Below are 20,268 nucleotides of genomic sequence, written 5' to 3' on the forward strand. Positions count from 1 at the left end.
ATGATGAAAAAAGAATGGAGAAAACTAAATTTCTCTGACCTACAGATAAGCTGCTGTATAGTTCCAAAAACTGATCAAAACCAATGCACCTCCTTCATGACCCTGCATAACCCCTGGTGTCACCCCATTTGAAGAGAAGCTTGAAAACTGTTCTATGTCAGTTATTGCTGCATCTCCAGAGAAACCCACGACTCGTTTTTATTATGATTCCACGACTGGGACCTAGAAGGTCAGACGTGACAATGTAGGGTTGATAACTCTCCTACTTTGTACATCTAATTTAGCACCTACTGTAAAAAGTCATTTCTATCAGCCATGCACCATCACTGAGATCTCTCCCTGCCCCATCACACCAATAAGGAGAGTCTAAAATTCATTTCAGGGGTGGCTGGGCTTTTTGACCTATCTTCTCCTCAAATACGATGTCAAAAATAGACGGATTTTTGTTCCGTATATTGAACACACACATTTTCTTTTTTATCTTTGGCCTTTATGATCAGAGAGTCTTTATTTGATAACCACAAGACAATTTAATATACAGTTCAATCTTCTCCCTTCTCTCGTCCTCATGACACTTCAGACTTCAGTGGATTCCTTTTCATACTGTACAGCAAGGTTCCTGCACAGGCAGCTAGTCGGGGACAATCTCTGAGGCTGGCTCTGTCCTCACCAGAAAGAAGGCACAGGTACGTATGTGAGTGGGTGGGAGCAGGGGGCAGGGGTGACGGCTGAGGGCCCATGAAACTAGAGCAAGGGCAAGGCAGGAGGAACATGAAAAACGAGGCTTCCCTTGAGCCCAGTCCAACACCTCAAAGAACCCCAGTTATTTATAATCTGTGTTATGTAAGTTTTCGTAGAAATGAACCCATATTCACACAAATAGGAAAAAATGCCCAGACGGTTGGTTCCAAATAACCGTCCTGACCATTTAAGGCCTGAGGAAACAGGCCAAACGGGGTACTCTGACCACGCTGACCACCACAGACTGCACGGCAGCTGAAGCATCGCTGTCCCATCTGCCAAACTCCCTCTCCACCCTTAGGGGGCCGGGTCCGCCACAGAGATCGCCTGCAGGCGAAGCGTGGGCCTGTCGGCTCGGCCTCAGGATGCTGCCTCCCCGTAAGCGCCCGGCTCTCCTCTCTGCCTCTTTCTTTCCCTTCCCTCTTGAGAGAGGAAAGGACCCCACCATCCACTTACTGCGCATATCCTGTTCCTTCTGCTTTTCCACTGGGAGAGGACAAAAGGACAAAAGGACAAAAGGCCTCCAGATCTAACATCCCTGCAAGTTTACGATGCGAAATGGCAAGAGTACCTTGGAAAAAGCTCAATCAACTGCCTTGACTGTGATGATTTTAAAAGAGTTATGCTTAAATGAACTTTAATCAATCTCAGAGTCTAAACTTTTTTTTTTTGACATTTATATAGTGGTTTCTATTTTCAAAGTGCTCGCAACTACGTTTTAATGATAAGCACTCGTTCACTCAAATATTTACTGAATATCTGCTCCGTGCGTTTTTATCAGCAATCAGCCCCCTTCCTTCATGCAGTGACTCCATCTACTGGCTTTCTCGGTTCCCCAAGAGCCAAGAAGCATAAACTTCTTTTTTTTACTTCACAGCAACGCTGGAAGGTCTTTATCGACCTATTAATTGTAGGGAAACGCTCTGTGCTCTTTTTACTTCTTTCTCCTTTAATTACAGCATCTTCTTAGCTCTTTATACTCCCGTGTACCTCCAACACATTTCCAGGTTGGAGAGTATGCTTTGGTGTTTGTCTTGGGAATTCTCCATGTGTTTGTTGCTGTGTTTAGTATCTCTGCTAATCCTAACCCCCTGAAGAGGCAATTGGTCAGTTTTTTTTTTCATATAATTGGTTTTGCAACGCATATTGAATCTAAAAGGGTCAACCCGCACCACAGTCTCCCAGCTTCCTTTTCCACTTTCTGCTTCCTTAGAAGTAACTCCCCTTTGACTCTCTGAGTTTATTCTTTTGGTATATTCTTTTGTCACCACATTGCTAAATAACATGTCTCCGTGGTGACTCTAATTTTTTTTTAAATGTTTTTAATTATTTTTGAGAGAGACAGAGACAGAGAGACAGAGCACACGTGGGGGAGGGGCAGAGAAAGAGACACACACACAGAACCTGAAGCAGGCTTCAGGCTCTGAGCCATCAGCACAGAGCCCGATGTGGGACTCAAACTCATGAACTGTGAGATCATGACCTGAGCCAAAGTCAGATGCTTAACTGACTGAACTACCCAGGTGCCCCTAAACTTTTTAGCACTAGATACCATCGACTGGTTTCCCACTATGGCGAGTGAGTTTCTAGTCCCTGCCCTGCCTGCTCACCTCCTCTGCCCAATACAGCAACACCACACACATCCCGGTCGGAATTCAGCTGTGTCGTAACTATGATTATATGTCCTTTCCTGTATATTTTATTTTCCTTGGAATTAAAAAAAACAAAACACCTCATTTACATATTTGCTTAATTGTCTGTGTGTTATCACCAATTCAATCTCAAATTCTCCTCCACTGACCCAAATCAGTTTCAAGAAGCTAATTCCCACTAAATACGTATCCTTTTCATTTTCTTGAAGAAGGTTCTCCCAGAGCTTTCAAGTCTGCTCTGAGGGAGTCTGGTTGCTCTAAAGTACTGACGAATGGCTCTCCCTTCCACTGCCATTCTGCAGACTCTGTTCACCCCTCTGTGTTGTTTCGTTTCCTTTATCTTAGATCTTCTCTCTTAGTGTATTCTCTTGTTTTGATGATGCCCAGACAGGCAATAAGTCTCCTGAGGGACATGTGGGCGGCTCAGTCGGTTGAGCGTCCGACTCTTGATCTTGGCCTTTGAGAGGTCTCTCTCAAAATAAATAAACTTAAAAAGAAAGCTTCCTGAGCAGGAACATGCTGAATGATGCTTTGGTAGGATATTAAATTCTAAGATGGAAAGCATTTTAGTTTTTTCAGAATTGAGAGGGCATCACCCACTTGTCACTTGAAGCCATTCTGACTGTTGATCCTTCGAATGTGGCCAGACATGCTCTCTTGTCTTGACATACAGTTTATTTCTCATCCATAATGCTGGGTCCAGTGTAACTGCTTGCAGTCTGGCATGGCATGTCCTTCAGACACAGGAAATGCCCTTGAATCATTTCCCTGACAGTCTCTCCCTTCTCTGTTCAGTCTTTCTGGAATTCCTGCTATTTGAATGTTGGGCTCTCTTGGAATTGGTCCTTTAATCTCCCTTTTTTGTCTATTTTCTATGTAATTTCTTCTTTTTTTGTTTCCTGGAGATTTCCTCTATCTTCCAACTTCACTGAATTTTTAAATTTTGCTACTAAGTTTTTAATTTCTAAGTATTGCTTTTGTTCTCTAAATCATTCTTTTTATGGTATCCTGATATTGTGTTATGAATATACCTTTTCTCACTTCTCTGAGAATATCAAAGATATATATTTTTTTAAGTTTTCTTCTCCCTGAATAGTCCTGTTTCTCCACCACCCCGATCCCCCCTCTTTTGTTGGTTTTGGCCCAGTCCTTCTTGTTATTTGGTGGTTTTCCTCAGAAAGGAAAGGATTCTGGAACTCCTTGATTGCCTATTCAAGTTTAAGGGTAAGGGACTGTTAAGGACTGAACTCTGTCTCCCCCAAAATTCATATGTAGAAGCCTTAACTCCCAATGTGACAAATAAGGCCTTTAAGGAGGTAATTAAGGGGAGGGGCTGGTTGGCTCAGTCAGTAGAGCATATGACTCTTGATCTCAGCATTGTGAGTTCAAGGCCCACATTGGCCATGAAGCCTACTCTAACAACAACAACAACAACAACAACAACAACAACAAGTAATTATGGGTAATGAATTTGTAAGGGTGGGACTGGAAAAGGAAGAGAGATCAGAGACCCTTCTCTCTCACTGTGCACTCAGGAGAGGAAAAGCCATGATAGGACACAGTGGAAAGGAGGTCATCTACAAGCCAGGAAGGGAGGTCTCACCAGAAACCAACCCTGTCAGCATCGTGATCTTGGATTTTCAGACTCCAGAAGCGTAAGATAAAAATTTCCGTTGTTTAAGCCACCACAAGTCTGTGGTATTTTGTTACGGCTGCCCCAGGAGACCAATGTAGAGACTAAAACTGATGGAAAGTTCTGAGCCTACCTATGGCTGTGCTTGCCAATACGGGCCTTACTAGAGAGTGACCTGGCTGGACTGATTCTGGAAACTCTGATGCCAGCATTCTTTTCAGTGTTGGACTGGCTGGGTTTCCCAAAAAACTCTTCTAAACTCTTGCTGGGAAGGTAAAGGCAGGCATGAACGCCAGGGCCCTAGCTGCATGAAGAAACAAAGAGAGCACGAGGTATCTGTATCTATGTGGACCAAATCCCCCTCGCCCTCAACCATGCCCAGCGGCTTCCGGTCCAGGGACCTTCTTATATAGTCCTGTGATAGTTGATTTTATGTGTCAGTTTGACTAGGCCATGGAGTACCCAGACACTTGGCCAAATATCCTGGGTGTTTCTGGATGAGATTAACATTGGAGCTGGTAGACTGAATAGGGCAGACTGTACTCCCCAGTGTGAGAGAGCTTCATCTCATCAGCCAAAGACTGAGTCTGGGGCAAGTCCTCCTGACAGACTGACTGAGCTGGGGCACAGGTCTCTTCTGACCTTTGGACTTGAACTGTACCATTGGCTCTTTTTGGGTCTAGAGCCATCAGCTTTAGGACCATAACTTACATCACTGGCTGTGCTGGTTGTCAGGCCTTTGGATGTGGACCAGAACCATATGATGGCTCTCCCAGTCTCCAGCTTGCTGACAAATCTTGGGACTTCTCAGCGCCCCTCCCTCCCTCCCTCCCTCTTTCTCTCTCTCTATACGCATGAGGGTATGTACACGTGCACATCCTACTGGCCCTCTTTCTCTCAAGATCTCTTGTACGTTTGCCCTTCAGAACAAGCTTCCAGTCTTCTGTCAGGGAGTGAGGGGCTATCCCCTGGAAGCCCGAGTTGGGGAGGAAATGGAGACATCTAACCTCTTCTTACCCTTTTCCTTATTTTAGTCCTCTCCCTTCTTGCCTCGTTCTCCTTCCAGAGGCGCCAGCTGATTCTTGGGCCATTCAAGGCTGCTTCTCGGTTTGGGTTTTGGCTCTTCTGCACTGCCACGTTGGTGTTTAGGATACTCTAGGGAGGTGAGCTCGCTGTCAACCATCCATCTATTTTCTTGCCACCACAGCTTTGTTGCTGCTATTTCCTCTCCTGTTTTCTTTAGCCTTGCAGGTTAATAATCCTGTAATAAAAACCTCTGCACTGTAGTTTTATATAGTAGGATTTGGAAGAGAACGAAATTTGATCTATCTAGATCTTTCTGTTCAAACCTGAGGCCGAACTTATTCTCTGACCAACTGTTAGTACTCTTAAAAAAAAAAAATCTCTTAATTCACTTAGCTCACATGTTACACATCTGGAATTTTAGAAGTTTATCTTTCAAAACAATCACTTTAAAGAATAAAGTTAAGTGATAATCTAACGTTAGAACCCCCAGCATAAGAGTGAAGAATTCTGGGATAAAACTAGAAGTTATTTTTATGTATTCTGTTTGTGCATGTTTAAGAGATACACACGCACACACACACACACAGCATCCCTTTGTTCTGGAGGCTGTTTAAGAGTAACCCATAAGATCAGTCTCTATCAGCAAAAGGCACTGTGAAAGTAGCATTTACAACTCTTTTTCGTTTGTTTTCCCCAAACACAACAGATTCTGTGTTTTCTGAAGACTGTGCTCAAGGACAGAAGGGACCAAGTGTTCTAGCTACGAAAAGCAATCGAAGGTGTCAAAGTTGGGCTTACCCCTTTGGCCAAGCTGGCACTTAGAGTCTGGCTTAATCTACAGCCTTGATGTACATGCCACCCTTCGTAGGACAGAGATCAGACCAAAGGTCAGCAAAATGTCTGGCAGTGTCGGCACACAGTAGTCACTCAATAAACGTTAGCTCCTCTTATCAACGTGTGTGCTTTGTATGTTCTCACGAACATAACTCTGGAACAGTTCAATAGTATCACTGTATTCATTATCTTATCACAAGCTAACACTTAACAGGTGTCTATTCGGCTATAGTTACAAAGATGGAACCCTTGTAAACTTTCTCCGTAAGTGACCAGATGTGTGTCTCCGTAAAGTCAAAGAATGATGATGGCGTTCATGCTGTAGAGCAGCATCTGAAAACATCAATGAGCTGATGATTTCTAACCACTGCTTCGGTTCATATGGAAATTTCCATTTCAATTGCTTGCATCTATACATTTTCAAAAATTCAAAAGCAAAAAAAAAACAAAAACAGAAACAAAAACCAAAAAACCAAAAATCAAAACCCTCCAGTATCTCCAAACCTTACAGAATTAGCATTACATTTACGGCCTATGCTGCTCCCCAGATTTTACTCTGGCTTATAAAGTCTGACCTGCCCTGACCCTTGTTCGTCTTGCCTTACTGCATTTCCTAAGAGATTTCAGCCATACTGCCTTCCCTTTTGTTTCTCCATGCTCATCCGTTCTGAAGGTCTTTGTGTGAAAGCCAAGGTTGGCTCCTCATCCTTATCAAAATTCAGACATCGCCTCTGCAGAGAGGTCTTTGCTGATCAACACAAAGGATCCACCCAGTCATTATTTAGTATATTAATCTATTAACGTGCAACATACTCTCCAGTATTTTGCTGATGTTTGTGTGTTTGCTGTTTCCCTCGCTAGCTAGAATGTAAGCTCCATGAGAAGAGAGCCCTTACCCAAGCTGCCCATCACCACAGTGCAGGCACCTAGGAGCACTCACTAGGTATCTGCTGAATGAATAGGAAGAAAAAAGAAAGATCACAAAGACAGTCCTCATGATGACATAAGGTTGGCAAAAAACCCCAACTTTAATCCCACACTTAAAAAATACGGGAGGGCGCCTGAGGGCTTCAGTCAGTTAAGCCTCCGACTTCAGCTCAGGTCATGATCTCACGGTTTGTGAGTTTGAGCCCTGCATTAGGCTCTGTGCTGACAGCTCAGAGCCTGGAGCCTGCTTCGGATTCTCTGTCTCGCTCTCTCCCTCTGCCTCTCCCCTGCTTCTTCTCTGTCCGTCTCTCTCAAAAATAAACATTAAAAATTTTTTTGATATGGGAGACAATTAAGTTTCAAAGTCCTGAGGTACAGTTTCTTTGGTCCCTTATAGCAGGCTTGGAGGGTCTCTGACATGGGCCCTACCAAGGAATACTGGGCCTGAAAACACAGTGTTTTACGGTAATGAAATTTTATCCCTTCTAGCAACCAGAAAGTAAAAGTTCATTTAAAAATTTTATTTTTGGTTAATTTTTTAAGCTGTTAATTATCCAGGCCAAGATTAAAATACAACTAAACACTGATGATTTGAACAATTAAACAGGTGGTTAAAAAAAAAAAAAAAAAAAGGCAATAGGCCCCAAGCAGAGTGACTTATGCTAAGCCCCACATCACCAAACGAAGATGTTAATTAGAGTTCCGGCTGTCCCAGAAACGTACTCTTAAACCAGTCAGTCGGGAATTGCCAGAGCGGCCCGGGGTCTCGCTCATCTGCCTCATTAGACTCCAGCCATCTCCTGAGGGAAAGTAAACCTGTAACCAACCTGCATTCTTGTCCAGTAAAACTCCCTTGTTCCCGCTTCCTTCTGCCTTTCATTCTGGACGGCTCCTCAGAGCTGCCTTCTATCTGCTGGATGGGATGCTGCCACATTCACGAGGTGCAGACTAAAAGCTGTTGATTAAGAGCTGTAAATTCTACCCAGGTGAAATTTGTTTTTTAAACACAGGGTTTTTTTTTGTATGTGTGTACAGATATACACACACAAACAGCCTATTCTTGTTTTCTTTCTTTTTTTTTCTAATTCCTTTTTTCCTTTTTTTTTTTTCCAATTAGTTGTTGCTGCTGTTACGTCTCTCTTCTCTCTCTTAAGTAATCTCTACGCCCAATGTGGGCCTCAAACTCATGACCCCGAGGCTCAAGAGCTGTATGCTCTACCTACTGATCCAGCCAGGTGCCCTTTTATTTGTTTTCTTAAACTGAAGACATTAAATCCATATAATTGGTTCTTAACCTTTTGTGGAATAAGGATCTCTTTCAAGAATCTGATGAAAACCAACTGAGTCCCTCCCCTGGGGTGGGGGGACTATGTACAGACTCTTACATTGTTCTACACAATTTAGTTGGTTTCCAGATCCTCTGAAGCCTGTGGATGTAGTAACTCAGATCAAGAAACTCCCGCTCGGTTTTTAATTCCCTTTAGAATCTCCTTAAGGCGTAGGAATTTTAGAACATTCAACTTACTACCTACTGGTGTCATCAAGAATGCCAGTGTATCTTTTTTGTTTTATGTATTAAAAATCAAGAAAAGTAAATGCTACACTTTTAACTCTCCGAAACACAAAATACTGCAAAGCTTCATGGTGCTGATTTAGTATCCACAGACGACCGTGTAGAAGGGATCACTTAACACTCCTTTATATCATATTGATTTTCAAGACTCTTAGTAACATGGTTTCACTTTGAAGACAAATACCATGTTGTACAGCCAAGTATTAATAAAATAAATTAGTGAAATATAAACACAGTTCCGAACTTTTTTAAATTTTTTTTTTTTTTAACATTTATTTATTTCTGAGACAGAGAGAGACAGAGCATGAACAGGGGGAGGGGGGGTCAGAGAGAGAGGGAGACACAGAATCTGAAACGGGCTCCAGGCTCTGAGCAGTCACCACAGAGCCCGATGCGGGGCTCGAACTCACATACCGCGAGATCGTGACCTGAGCCGAAGTCGGACGCTTAACCGACTGAGCCACCCAGGCGCCCCCACAGTTCCGAACTTTTAAACAAGTGGTGGCCTATAGCTTTTTCACTTGGCTGTTTGGGGCTGGGCTGCATTTTTTCCATTATAAATGATGGTTATATTCTGGGAGAACTTCCACAACCCCCCAAACCCTAAACAGTAATAGCAACAACAAAACATCCAAACAATGATTTCACCTGCAGATCACTATATTTCAGTGCCACTTACAAACTGCTCCCTTGAATTCTCTTGCACCTTCAGGCCAGATGAACGAATCTCACAGTGCTCTGTGTTTCATTCTGTCCCAGATTTCCATGAGCTCAGATTCTGAAAGTACTGTCTTTGTCTCTGATCTGTTTTTCTCTGTTACGTTTCTATGAAGCATATTCACTGTGTGTTGTTCTCACAAATGAACCTATTTCTGGGAGTTAGTGTCTTTATCCGGCCTTATCAGCAATGATGCAGTCAGCCTGCACTTAACCTTTCCTTCAACAAACATTCACTGTAGGTGTCGGCCATCTATGAGAAATGTCCTATGGTGGCTGTCCCACGGTGGACAGGACATAAACTGAGGCAGGAATAAGCTCATCAGGTGATACAAATCACCATGCGCATGGTTCCTACAGGCCATGGATGGTTATATCTGGGTATTTCAAAAATATATTAACATTTTTGGGTAAATCTGTGCTGTTGTTGCTGTTGTTTTCCTGGGAAGAGTGCATATGTATGTGTGTATAGTAAATATTACATGTAATCAAATTCTCAAAACCTGTGAAGAACCAGTGATCTAGAATTAGGGACAGGCAAAGGTTTCTTACAAATTACTTATTTTGGTGACCATGGAAGTCAATGATCTTTAAACACTTGACGTTTTCAGAGGACCGGCTGAGACCTACATGAGAAGGAGCAGAAAACAGTGACACAGGCAGCGATACCCATCCTAGGCTCGCTCTTTAGAAGGCAGCTATACAAGCACATCTTTGGGAGTCTGAAGCTTCATTTCAGATGGCTTCTCAAAGTTCTAGTTACAACCCACAGAGAGTCTACTCCCGTAGGAGAGTTTCAGTAGAAAACTGTTTCCCCCATTCATTCTATTTCCAGTGACGTCTGACATCACTTGCTCAGGGTTTGATAGAGTACCAGGCGCATAGTTGGCCCATAATTTCATGCAGTTTATACTATTTTGTTTTGTTAGGCCTTTATGCTGAAAAGGAAGAGTCCACAAGACCTATGGAAGGAGAAGCAGACAGACGTGGTCAAATTAGAGAACGCCATACTAATTAATTAATAAGCAAGAGACGCGGTAGGCCACAGAGGTTTAGGAAACCATCCTAATCAACGCTTGGTACATAAATGTTTTGTTTCCTGAAAAATATGTATATTTTAAAATGACACCTAGACCTAATGAAATAAAGAGTTGAAGATGAGGGACTAGGGTGGCTTTTAACTTCTGTAAATTTCCTCAACGTTTTCATTCTGGTTTTCACTTGTTTCCAACAGAGATTACCAAAAAAGTCGAAGTATAAAAGGAATGTGGGCCCAGCAAGGGAGAACGTAAGCCCTGGATCTTACTTGAAGGTGGTCTTGGGGTGAAAGGAAAACATGGCAATTAGTGGGGCGGCAAAGGGGGCAGGTGAGGGATGAAACTCAATGCCACAACCTGACCCTCAATGCTTACAGATACACCTCGTACAGCCAGAGCAATACTGCTGTCTGCCTGTGGCCCCTGTCATTCACTCACTGTGGCCTTACCATGGACGAGGCATTGGGTCGAGAATATTCCCTCACCAAGACTCAGAGAACACAGAGTCCTACACCTTTCAAGTTGCCATCCTGGTTAAGGCACTTTGCCTTTAAATGAGGAAGATTTTGGCTCTAAAATTCTGTCTTTAAAATAGAAATCAAGGATTCTGTATTTTAATTAAGTCTCTCAAAGCTTTATTTTTGGCACTGTGTTTTCTTTCTTCCTGGCCACTGTAATTTATTATCGAGAAAATTGTTGGGAAGCAGAGTACAGAACCAGAACGTTTGGTTTAAAAATCCCAACTCCTTGGGGCGCCTGGGTGGCGCAGTCGGTTAAGCGTCCGACTTCAGCCAGGTCACGATCTCGCGGTCCGTGAGTTCGAGCCCCGCGTCAGGCTCTGGGCCGATGGCTCGGAGCCTGGAGCCTGTTTCCGATTCTGTGTCTCCCTCTCTCTCTGCCCCTCCCCCGTTCATGCTCTGTCTCTCTCTGTCTGTCCCAAAAATAAATAAAAACGTTGGAAAAAATAAAAATAAAAAATAAAAAAAAATAAAAATCCCAACTCCAGCGGAGTCAGGGTAGGTCAGTCGGTTAGGTGTCCAACTTCGGCTCAGGTCATAATCTCACAGTCGGGAGATTTGACCTCTGTGCCAAGCTCTGTCCTGACAGCTCAGAGCCTGGAGCTTGCTTGGGATTCTGTGTCTTCCTCTCTCTCTCTCTCTTTCTCTCTCTCTCTGCCCCTCCCCAACTCATGTTCTCACTCTCTCTCTCTCTCTCTCTCTTAAAAATAAAGAAACGTTAAAAAAAAAATTAAGAATCCCAACTCCACTACTAGCTGTGTGACTTTGAACAAGATACTTATACTCTCTGTGCCTCAGTTTCCTCAAATGTAAAAAGGGATAACCGCAGTCATCACCTAGGGTTATTGTGAAGATTAGACACATCAATGTATGTAAAGCACCAGGCATGTCAGGTACACAGTGAGCATCACACGAGGTACACGCCAGCTTCTCCTTTCAAAGTCTCTCTTGTTCATTCCGTCTGCCTATTCTTGTATCCACCGCCAACCTATTTGATCTCATGGCAACACTATTTCCTCACCATCTCCATTCCTGCCTGAGGCCTTCCGCCATTTTGATGCATCCTACATATGGCTTCTAATCCGTTTCCTCCAGCACTACTGAAATCGTGCTGCAACTGTGCCTTTCATTCTTCTACTCAAACGTGGTGGGTGTTGCCTACGGAGTACGGGTGATGTACTTCTGACAGCTCAGCTTGAGATCTTTCTCTAGGAGCCGTCTCAAGGGCTAACCAGGTTGTGTGTGTGATTACAGAGTCAAAATTCCCTTGACTGGCCCCAAACCACTTCCCAAAAGGATGCTTCCCATTATTCACTGCAAACCTTGCATTTTAGAAGGACGAAACTTCTCATCATTTTCTAGAAACATCTTGTACTGCACTCCTAATGTGTTTTGTACAATGAGAAGCTCAGCTTAAATATCCCCCTTTTTTCTTGACAGTGACTTCAATCATTCCACTCATCAGGCCCTGCATTTTAACAGCCCTTTGTATCATTTTTACAGCAGTGGAGACACGTTGCCTTGTATAGTCTCCCTTTAGGTCATCCTTTGCCTCCTTTCTGGATCATACGCTGCTTGAGAGTGAGGAACGCTCAGAAGTCACCCTGATATGTGGTGCCGTGCCCAGTCCAGTCCCTTGCATACAGAAGTCTATCTGATATTATGTCATCATTTGATAGTAGGTATATTTGATATTAGGTATATTACTTAATGCTATCCTAACTGCTGTTTTAACGGTAATTTTTAATAAGATACCAGTAGTTCTGATGGCCAAAGTGATCAAGAAACTTCAACTACTCCCCAAAGCCACATTTTGGGGCGTTACCATCCATATGACTTTGTGGTCACTGCACGGCGGTGAGAAGTATCAGCAGAGAGCCACCGTGTCACCTCCCATCTGCCCCTGCTATCAGAAGGTAAAAGCAAATTAAATGTTTTCACGGTGCTTTTTATGTTCTTCACTGGGATAGGATTTCAGGTACCTGACAAATTATTCATTTGGATAACCTTTTAAAAACTTTAGAGAACACACTGATTGTCATTTTAATGGCATCTGACTGATTCTGGGTTAAGTTGGTAAGAAGAATGAAGAGGGCTGTTCTCTGGGGGCTTTGGGGCTCCTGGGGCCCCCTGTGAAGACTTACTATCAAGTTAGTTGGGAAGAGATCCATCCATTACTACTTGACATTAACTTCCTATGGCCCTAGTAATATCAATCACATGCTTTTGTCCTTGATTACAGAACCAACTGGAATTTACCTGTAGAATTCTTCCTTCACATTTGTATATTTGACTGTCATAACAAAACAATTTCAAAACACCCAGAAAGTGGTTGCAGAGATTCTCTGTGATTTCACTGACAACTGAGGTTGAGAGGAAAGGCTATAAAGGGATGTAGCATGCAAGGAAAGTGTTTCTGATTCCAACAGAATTTATTTTTTAAATTTTTCTTAGAGAGAGTGAAAACAGGGGAAAGGGGCAAGGGAGAGAGAGAATCTTAGGCAGGTCCCATGTTCAGCACAGAGCCCAACACGGGGCTCAATCCCACGACCCTGGGATCATGACCTGAGCCAAAATCAAGAGTCAGACACTCAAGTGATTGAGCCATTGCAGTGCCTCTGATCCCAACAGAATGTCTCTGACACTCAGTAACATCCAGACAGAGCTGATGAGTTAGTATCATAGCATTTCAGGAGTAGCGTTTCACTCAGGGCCAGGAATTCCCCGTAAAAATTAAAGATATTTCACTCACAATTTTTTCTAGCTCCTCTTGACCCACACAAGTTTTCCATTTCTGAGGATGAAAACCGTACATGTGCCACCTGCTGTGTAAACACACAAGGCACTGCAACGAAATAAATTTCTGCCTTTCCTAGTCTACGTTCTCCTGTCACTGCACACTCCTTCTGAAGTACCTGGTGTAAACAGAGAATAGTCTAAGAATTAAAAACTGTTAGAAATAATTCAAAGATTTAAAATGAATTCAAACTAAGATAAAGGGGCGCCTGGGTGGCTCAGTCAGTTAAGCATCTGACTTTGGCTCAGGTCACGATTTCACAGTTCATGGGTTTGAGCCCCACGTCAGGCTCTGAGCTGATGGCTCAGAGCTTGGAGCCTGGAGCCTGCTTCGGATTCTGTGTCCCCCTCTCTCTGCCCTTCCCCTGCTCGTGCTCTGTGTCTCTCTCAAAAACAAATAAACATTAAAAAAAAATTTAAACACACACACACACACACAAACTTAGGAATGGGAAGTCTTTTAGACTAGGTAACGGTGGAGGTCCACCCACTAAAAAATGGAAAGTGTGAACCACGCCACCTAAGATTTCTGAGTTTTCAAGGCCTCTTTTTTCTTTCTTTTATGATGCTGTTAAATACTGGGGGTTAAAATTCTTATGCAAAAAATCGATAACTATATGGTGGAGAAACCAGACATCATCTGAATCCAGTGATCAAAATTAGTACCACTAATAAGGACAAAAGAACACCATGTGCCTCCAGATGTGATACTGAGAACAGAACATCATGTATTTAGGTGAAGAGGGCAAAACACAGAACAGGAACCTACTCATGAGGAAAATGAAACCCACATTGAGAGGCAGTCTATAAAGCACCAAGCCAGTATTCTTTAAAAATGTCAATATATCATGAAAGGTAAAGAAAAGCTGAGTTAGTGTCTAGGTTAAAGGAGACTAAAGAGATGTGGCAACGAAGTCAAGACCTGATCCCGAACTGTGTCCTAGATCGGAAAACAGTGACTCCAAAGAACGCTGCTGGGACTCTTGACAAACTATAATCAACACTGTAGGTTAAAGTATTGTATCCATGTTAAACTCCCTGATTAAGGTTAACACCACCAATGATTATGTAAGATCCTCCTTCTTAGGAAACCCTCACTAACTATTAAGCAGTAATCTACTCTGAAATTGTTCAGGGGATAAATATCAGCCAGTCTGTCTGTATGTCTGTCTAGCCAACTCTCCAGAGAAAGCAAATTTAGCAAAGTGTTGAAGCTTGGCGAAGGCTCCGCTATGCTGGAGATGCACTAGTCTTACAACTTCTCTGTAAGTTTAAAAATCATTTTAAGAAGTTTACAATTTTTCTAGAACCTATATATACTCACTGCTATAATAGAAAAATAAAACTGTGGAAACCAGTACTTTTTTGGTCAAAATGTTCTAAAATTATTTGGAATTTCTGGGATAAATATTTATTTTATGGTTCATAAGAGCATGGAGCAGAGTCAGAAAGAAGAACCCACATCTTGGGCACTGTCACTTAAATGTTATGAAATCTTGTGCAAATCTGCTTTCCTTTGAGCCTCGGCGGGCTCATCTGCAAAGTAAAAAAGTAATACCTAAAAGTATTGTTGGAAGAATCACCTGAGACAAAGTGCATGAAAAGCATAGACTATGTTTCTTTTCCCTGCCTGTATAACTTCTCATTTTATAGACCATTTCTATACAGGTACGTTATTGGGTGTAGCAAACAGAAAGAATCAGGACATTCATCTTAGATTATAAGATATCAGGACATAGTTAGTACAGTATATTTTATCCATTTGAATGCTTATCTGCTCATATTTGATACTTTATTCCTTAATTGTGATATAAACATGGTTCCAAGAGGCAGGAGTTAGAAAAGCATGTTATGGGAAATTACCAAATATATAGTGTTGACCTACATATGCATTTAATATTAGCTCCAGTACTTAGAACTACACTTGTAGGTCCCTTTGAAGGTTATAAATGTGAAGTTGTTAATGAACCGTATTATCACTGAAAAATAATAAGATAAAAAAATAAGATAGGTCATTATAAGATTCTTTATCTGTAGAAGTTACTCCAAAGAGTCTACTCACTTCTAAAGTTGTTAATAAAAAGTGAATTCAAATTGAATATTACAATTTTAATAAATCAAGTTCATATAAAAGGCATAAAAGAATTATGTAGATCTGTGCAATTTTCTCTGAAACTTACATAAAACAAGGTATGTAATCACCATCGAAAAAACGTTAGACTAAAATATAATAAAGATGACTTTCCAAAGGATAGAGTTTATATTCTCTTTATTTAATAAAAATTCACTCTGTCCATCTCAACCGTAATACCTACCACCATTCCGCATCTGAGAGAAAAATTTACAATGACATATCTTCCTACTGTTTTGTCATAATTATAAATTCAGAAGAGAAACAAGATAAAAATAAATGCCAAAAGGAAAACAAAACATTAAACAATCATAAGAAACAAGATGAGGGTATTTTTTCTCAAAAACAAAAAAATTCTTTTTTTTTTTTTTGTTTGAGACAGACAGAGAGAGAGTACATGCGCAGGGAAGAGGTGGGGAGAGAGAGAGAATCCCAAGCAGGCTCCGCACTCAGTACAGAGCCCAACGCAGGGCTCGATCCCACAACCCTGGGATCATAACCTGAGCCAAAATCAAGAGTCGGATGCTCAACTGAACTAAACCACCCAGGCGTCCCAGGAGTTGTTTTTTTGTTTGTTTGTTTGTTTAATGATTTTCTATAAGCTGACTACAAAAGCACAAAAAACTGTTACCATCGAACTCAAGGCTCTCAAATCATATCTGACTCTTCGTTGTCCTAAAGTTGACTTACTTTACAAAACCTGAAATACCAAGACAAACCATGGTTCCAAAACATACTCATCACTGATTTTTTTCTTACAACGGCTCGTCATTAACAGAAGGGACATATGAAAGGACTTTAGATATCAACAGAAACGTGTGTCTTTCTTGTCTTATCTTCACCATCTTGACCAAAACACAACATGGCTCCATCCTGGAGTTACGGTCTACACGTGTCTAGTACATGTCTCGTCCTGTGGGTCTCACCACACAAAACTGATATGCATGATGATGAAATTCAGCTCATCAACGTCAATCAGGACTAAAGGAAAAGTCAGGCAGTGCTCTGTGGCAGGCAAGAGGTCAGATTCAGAGGGCAGAAAGTTAAGGGGAGCAGCAAGGGTACACAGAGAGAAGGTTGCGGTTTTCCGAAAGAATGAATGAGTCAGGCTGAGAGGAATCGGGAGCATGATTATTCTTCAAAAGTCACTTATGGCAGAGAACACTGATAAAGATCTCACCAGTGATACCTCTCTCCCGAGGTGTTTGTTTCACTGGGTCCCTTGGACAGCTTCCTGGATGGCGAGTTCCTGCGTAAGTCCGCTGTATCATTCCATATCCATGTATCTTTCTTATACCCCCAAGAAGAGTTTCTTCTGAGAAACAGCACTTACTTTCTTTCATGAGATCTTGACACAACATTTTGCTTTTATTCACTCCAAATTAATCACATTTGGTAAATTCTCTAACACTTTAATTTCAAGATGGTAAACAACCAAAGGGCCTCCTAGTGTTGGCAAGGCCACGGTATTAGTGGCGGTGGCAGATTTCCCTCCACACAACTGAGGCTAAACAATTCTTGTCATTTTCACATTCTTCAAAGCTCCAAACGTTATCACCGGTTTCCTTTACTCTTTTAGTGTGAAAGTGGGATAAGAGGAAAAGTACTCAGTTTTAAAAGGATTTAAAAAAGAATGATCCAATCAGAGCTCCAGTTTCTTCAAATGCTCCCAAATCCAGAGTTTTCCACAGCTCACAACGCGCGCACACACACACACACACACACACACACACACACGGGCGATAAGCTTATCTTATGGCACTTAGAACAAAAACACAGAAGATGATAAAGAGGCTACACGGGAAAAGCCAGTCCTGTAACTGCCACGTAGACACAGTTTGGGAGGAGATAAAATCATGTTGGGGGGAGGGATGGGAAACAGACAAGGGTAGGGGTCTGGCGGGGTCTGGCATTTCTCCTTCTGAGTACAAGAGGCCTAGGCCTGGTCTAGGGAGCAATCTCATGACCATTAAGAAACAGAACACCAACAGCACCAACAGGAACAAAGGCAGAAACGAGATGTAATGCCCTAAATTCGCGGCATGTTCAAGGGTCCTTGGAAAATGTTCTGGCCTACCAATATTTGTCCGTGAGCCTGGAATCAATCAAAGGCCAACTAAGTGACCTTCTGTACAGCAAATGAATATTCTCCACTGGACACAGAATAACTATGCTGACATGTAGCTAAGTCTAATGCCTGCAGTTATTAGGTCCGAAAGAAAAATACTGATTGAAGGTCTCAGGAATAAGTCCCTGAGATTTCTTAAACTCACCTATTAGTCTCTAAACCTGCCTTGTACAGTTTCCTAACTGGGCTTCCTGGCACGGCACACAGAATGAGCTTTCAAAAACAAACACGTGATAACTGCTATTCAGGGGCTCCCTAGTGCCCACAGGACAGTCCGAGGCCACCCAACACGGCTGACAAGGCCTTGTTTGTCCAGGGCTTGCCTGTGGCTCCTGGCTCATTCATGGAGCTCATACACTTGCAGACCCCACCAAACCCAACCAAAGACTGCAACGTGCCTTACTGTCCTAAATATCATGCATTTTGAGCACGTTAGGCTCATTAAATGTCCCATGTTTTCTGTATTCCCAGGTCTCTCCACGTGCTGATCCCTCCAGGGAGCCTGACGCAGAGGAAATGAACATGGTGCATGCTGGGATCTCCAGCAGCCGGGTGTTGTGGGCGCATGAAGAATACTGGAAGGAAGTGCATGACCTCAGGGTAGAGAGAGAAAGGCAGGACCTTCTCTCTCCGTGTGAGCTTGGGCAAGTTAACTCATCACTCTGAGCTTCAGTTTCCTCATGTGTAAAATGACCGTAATAACTTGTGAGAATGAAATTAGATAATACACGCGAAGGGCTCAGAACAATGTCAGACATACACTGATGGCTAAATGGATGTTAATTCTTACTGTTATTTTGTTAGGACATTATTATGATTAGGCCTATAGATTACTGTGCCGGGTGGGTAGCATCAGGGTAAGTTTTCACAGACCTAGGAGCAAACAGCTGTCATCTAGCCGCACAGCACACTCTGGGTAGCTTAAAGGCTGAAAGCAATCAATTTCCCTGTCTCAAAGAGCTAGACGATGCCCTCAGTTCAAACAACCCCATTGTTGGCATATTCATTCCCCATTGTGACAGTAACAAGTTATCAAACTTAGTGGCTTAACGCAACACAAATTTATGATCTTACAGTTCTGGAAGTGACACGTCTCAGGGGTCTTATGGGCTAAAACCAAGATGTTAGCAGAGCTGTGTTCCTTCTGGAAGATCTAAGGGAGGATCTGTTCCTTGTCTTCTTCAGCTTCTAGAGACCGCCTGCGTTCCTAACTCATGGTCCCCTTCTTGATCTTCAAAGCACATTGCTCTGATCCTCTGCGCGTGTCCTCCGCTCTCCTCCCTCTAACTTTAACCCTCACGCCTCCCTCTCACAAGAACCCTTGTGAAGACAGAGCCCACCCACACCACCTGCAACAATGTGCCAGTTCAAGCGCATTAACTTAATCACATGCGCGAGGGCCTTTCTACTACATACAGTAACACATCCACGGGTTTGGGGATCAGGATGTGGTATCTTCGGGGGCCTATTATTCTCTCTAGCATAGCTGGTCCCACTGCTGCCATTTGGAGCCCCCATAAATAACTGATTTAATTATTGTGTTTTAGTAGTCCTCGTCAGTCAATTAACTGAGCATACAGACAGAAAGTTTTCAGATTCGTAACAAAGTAAAAGATGGAAGGATTGGGAAATGCAGATTACATACCAATGATCTACAAAAAGAAAGCACCTAGATTTTTAAAATATAGTTTTAAAATATAGTTTAAAATATAGTTTATGGTTTTATAACCGTATGAGAGAGAATCAAAGATTACGAAGAACTTCAAGGGGTCTTAGAGATCATTTAGTTCAATTTTCTATTTGTGAAATGAATGCCATCTGTATAAAAGCTCACACAAGGTAGAAGGTTTCCCAGCTTCCTCTCTGGGTATAGATCACCTATATAGTAACCTGCTGTTACTACAGTCTTCATGATGCACCGTTAAGTGATCTGAAATCCATAGAACAAAACTAGGGTTAGGCTAAAAACTCTATCCAAAATGGAAGTCAAAAAAGAAATGATATCCAGAAAAGTAGAATTTAAAAGATTAACTGTATGTGGTGGGATCAAATACAATTAATTGCAGAAGAATCTGAAGAGTCCTTGTAAAAGCAAAAAAAAATAATGAAAGAAGTAAAAAGGAAAAGGGCCTTGAGAAAAGGAGAGTCTCCCCATGTGTGTTTAGGAATCAGTTTAGAATAAAGAGTACTAGACAATCTAGAGTACAAAGACTCCTAAAAATATTTTTACCTTTCCCCCAAAGAAAAACCTTAATTTGAAAATAGGAGACTGTGGGGGCACCTGGGTGGCTCAGTCGGTTAAGCGTCCAACTTTGGCTCAGGTCATGATCTCGTAGTTCGTTAGAGTCCCGCGTCGGGCTCTGTGCTGACAGCTCAGAGACTGAAGCCTGCTTCAGATTCTGTGTCTCCCTCTCTTTGTCCCTTCCCCGCTCGTGCACTCTCTCCCTCTCACTTTCCCTCTTTCTCAAAAATAAATTAACATTAAAAAAAAAAGAAAGAAAATACGAGACTCTGTAAGTAATGTAATCATGTTATGAAGTAAGGTCTAAGTGCCA

General features: G+C 42.3%; 1 protein-coding gene across 5 annotated transcripts in view; it reads right to left on the bottom strand.

Annotated features, from left to right (window-relative positions):
* Positions 1 to 20,268, bottom strand: part of CDKAL1 (CDK5 regulatory subunit associated protein 1 like 1) — a 707,644-nt gene that overhangs the window by 185,830 nt on the left and 501,546 nt on the right. The window contains exon 13 of one of the 5 annotated variants that reach the window (XM_042937786.1): positions 13,411 to 13,573. The exons of the other annotated variants lie outside the window; for them this stretch is intronic. Coding sequence (XP_042793720.1) covers positions 13,411 to 13,573 — 163 coding nt within the window. The remainder of the gene's footprint in view (positions 1 to 13,410; positions 13,574 to 20,268) is intronic. 5 annotated transcript variants of the gene reach the window in all.

The sequence above is a fragment of the Panthera leo genome, chromosome B2, assembly GCF_018350215.1.
Source record: "Panthera leo isolate Ple1 chromosome B2, P.leo_Ple1_pat1.1, whole genome shotgun sequence".
Classification (NCBI taxonomy): domain Eukaryota; kingdom Metazoa; phylum Chordata; class Mammalia; order Carnivora; family Felidae; genus Panthera; species Panthera leo.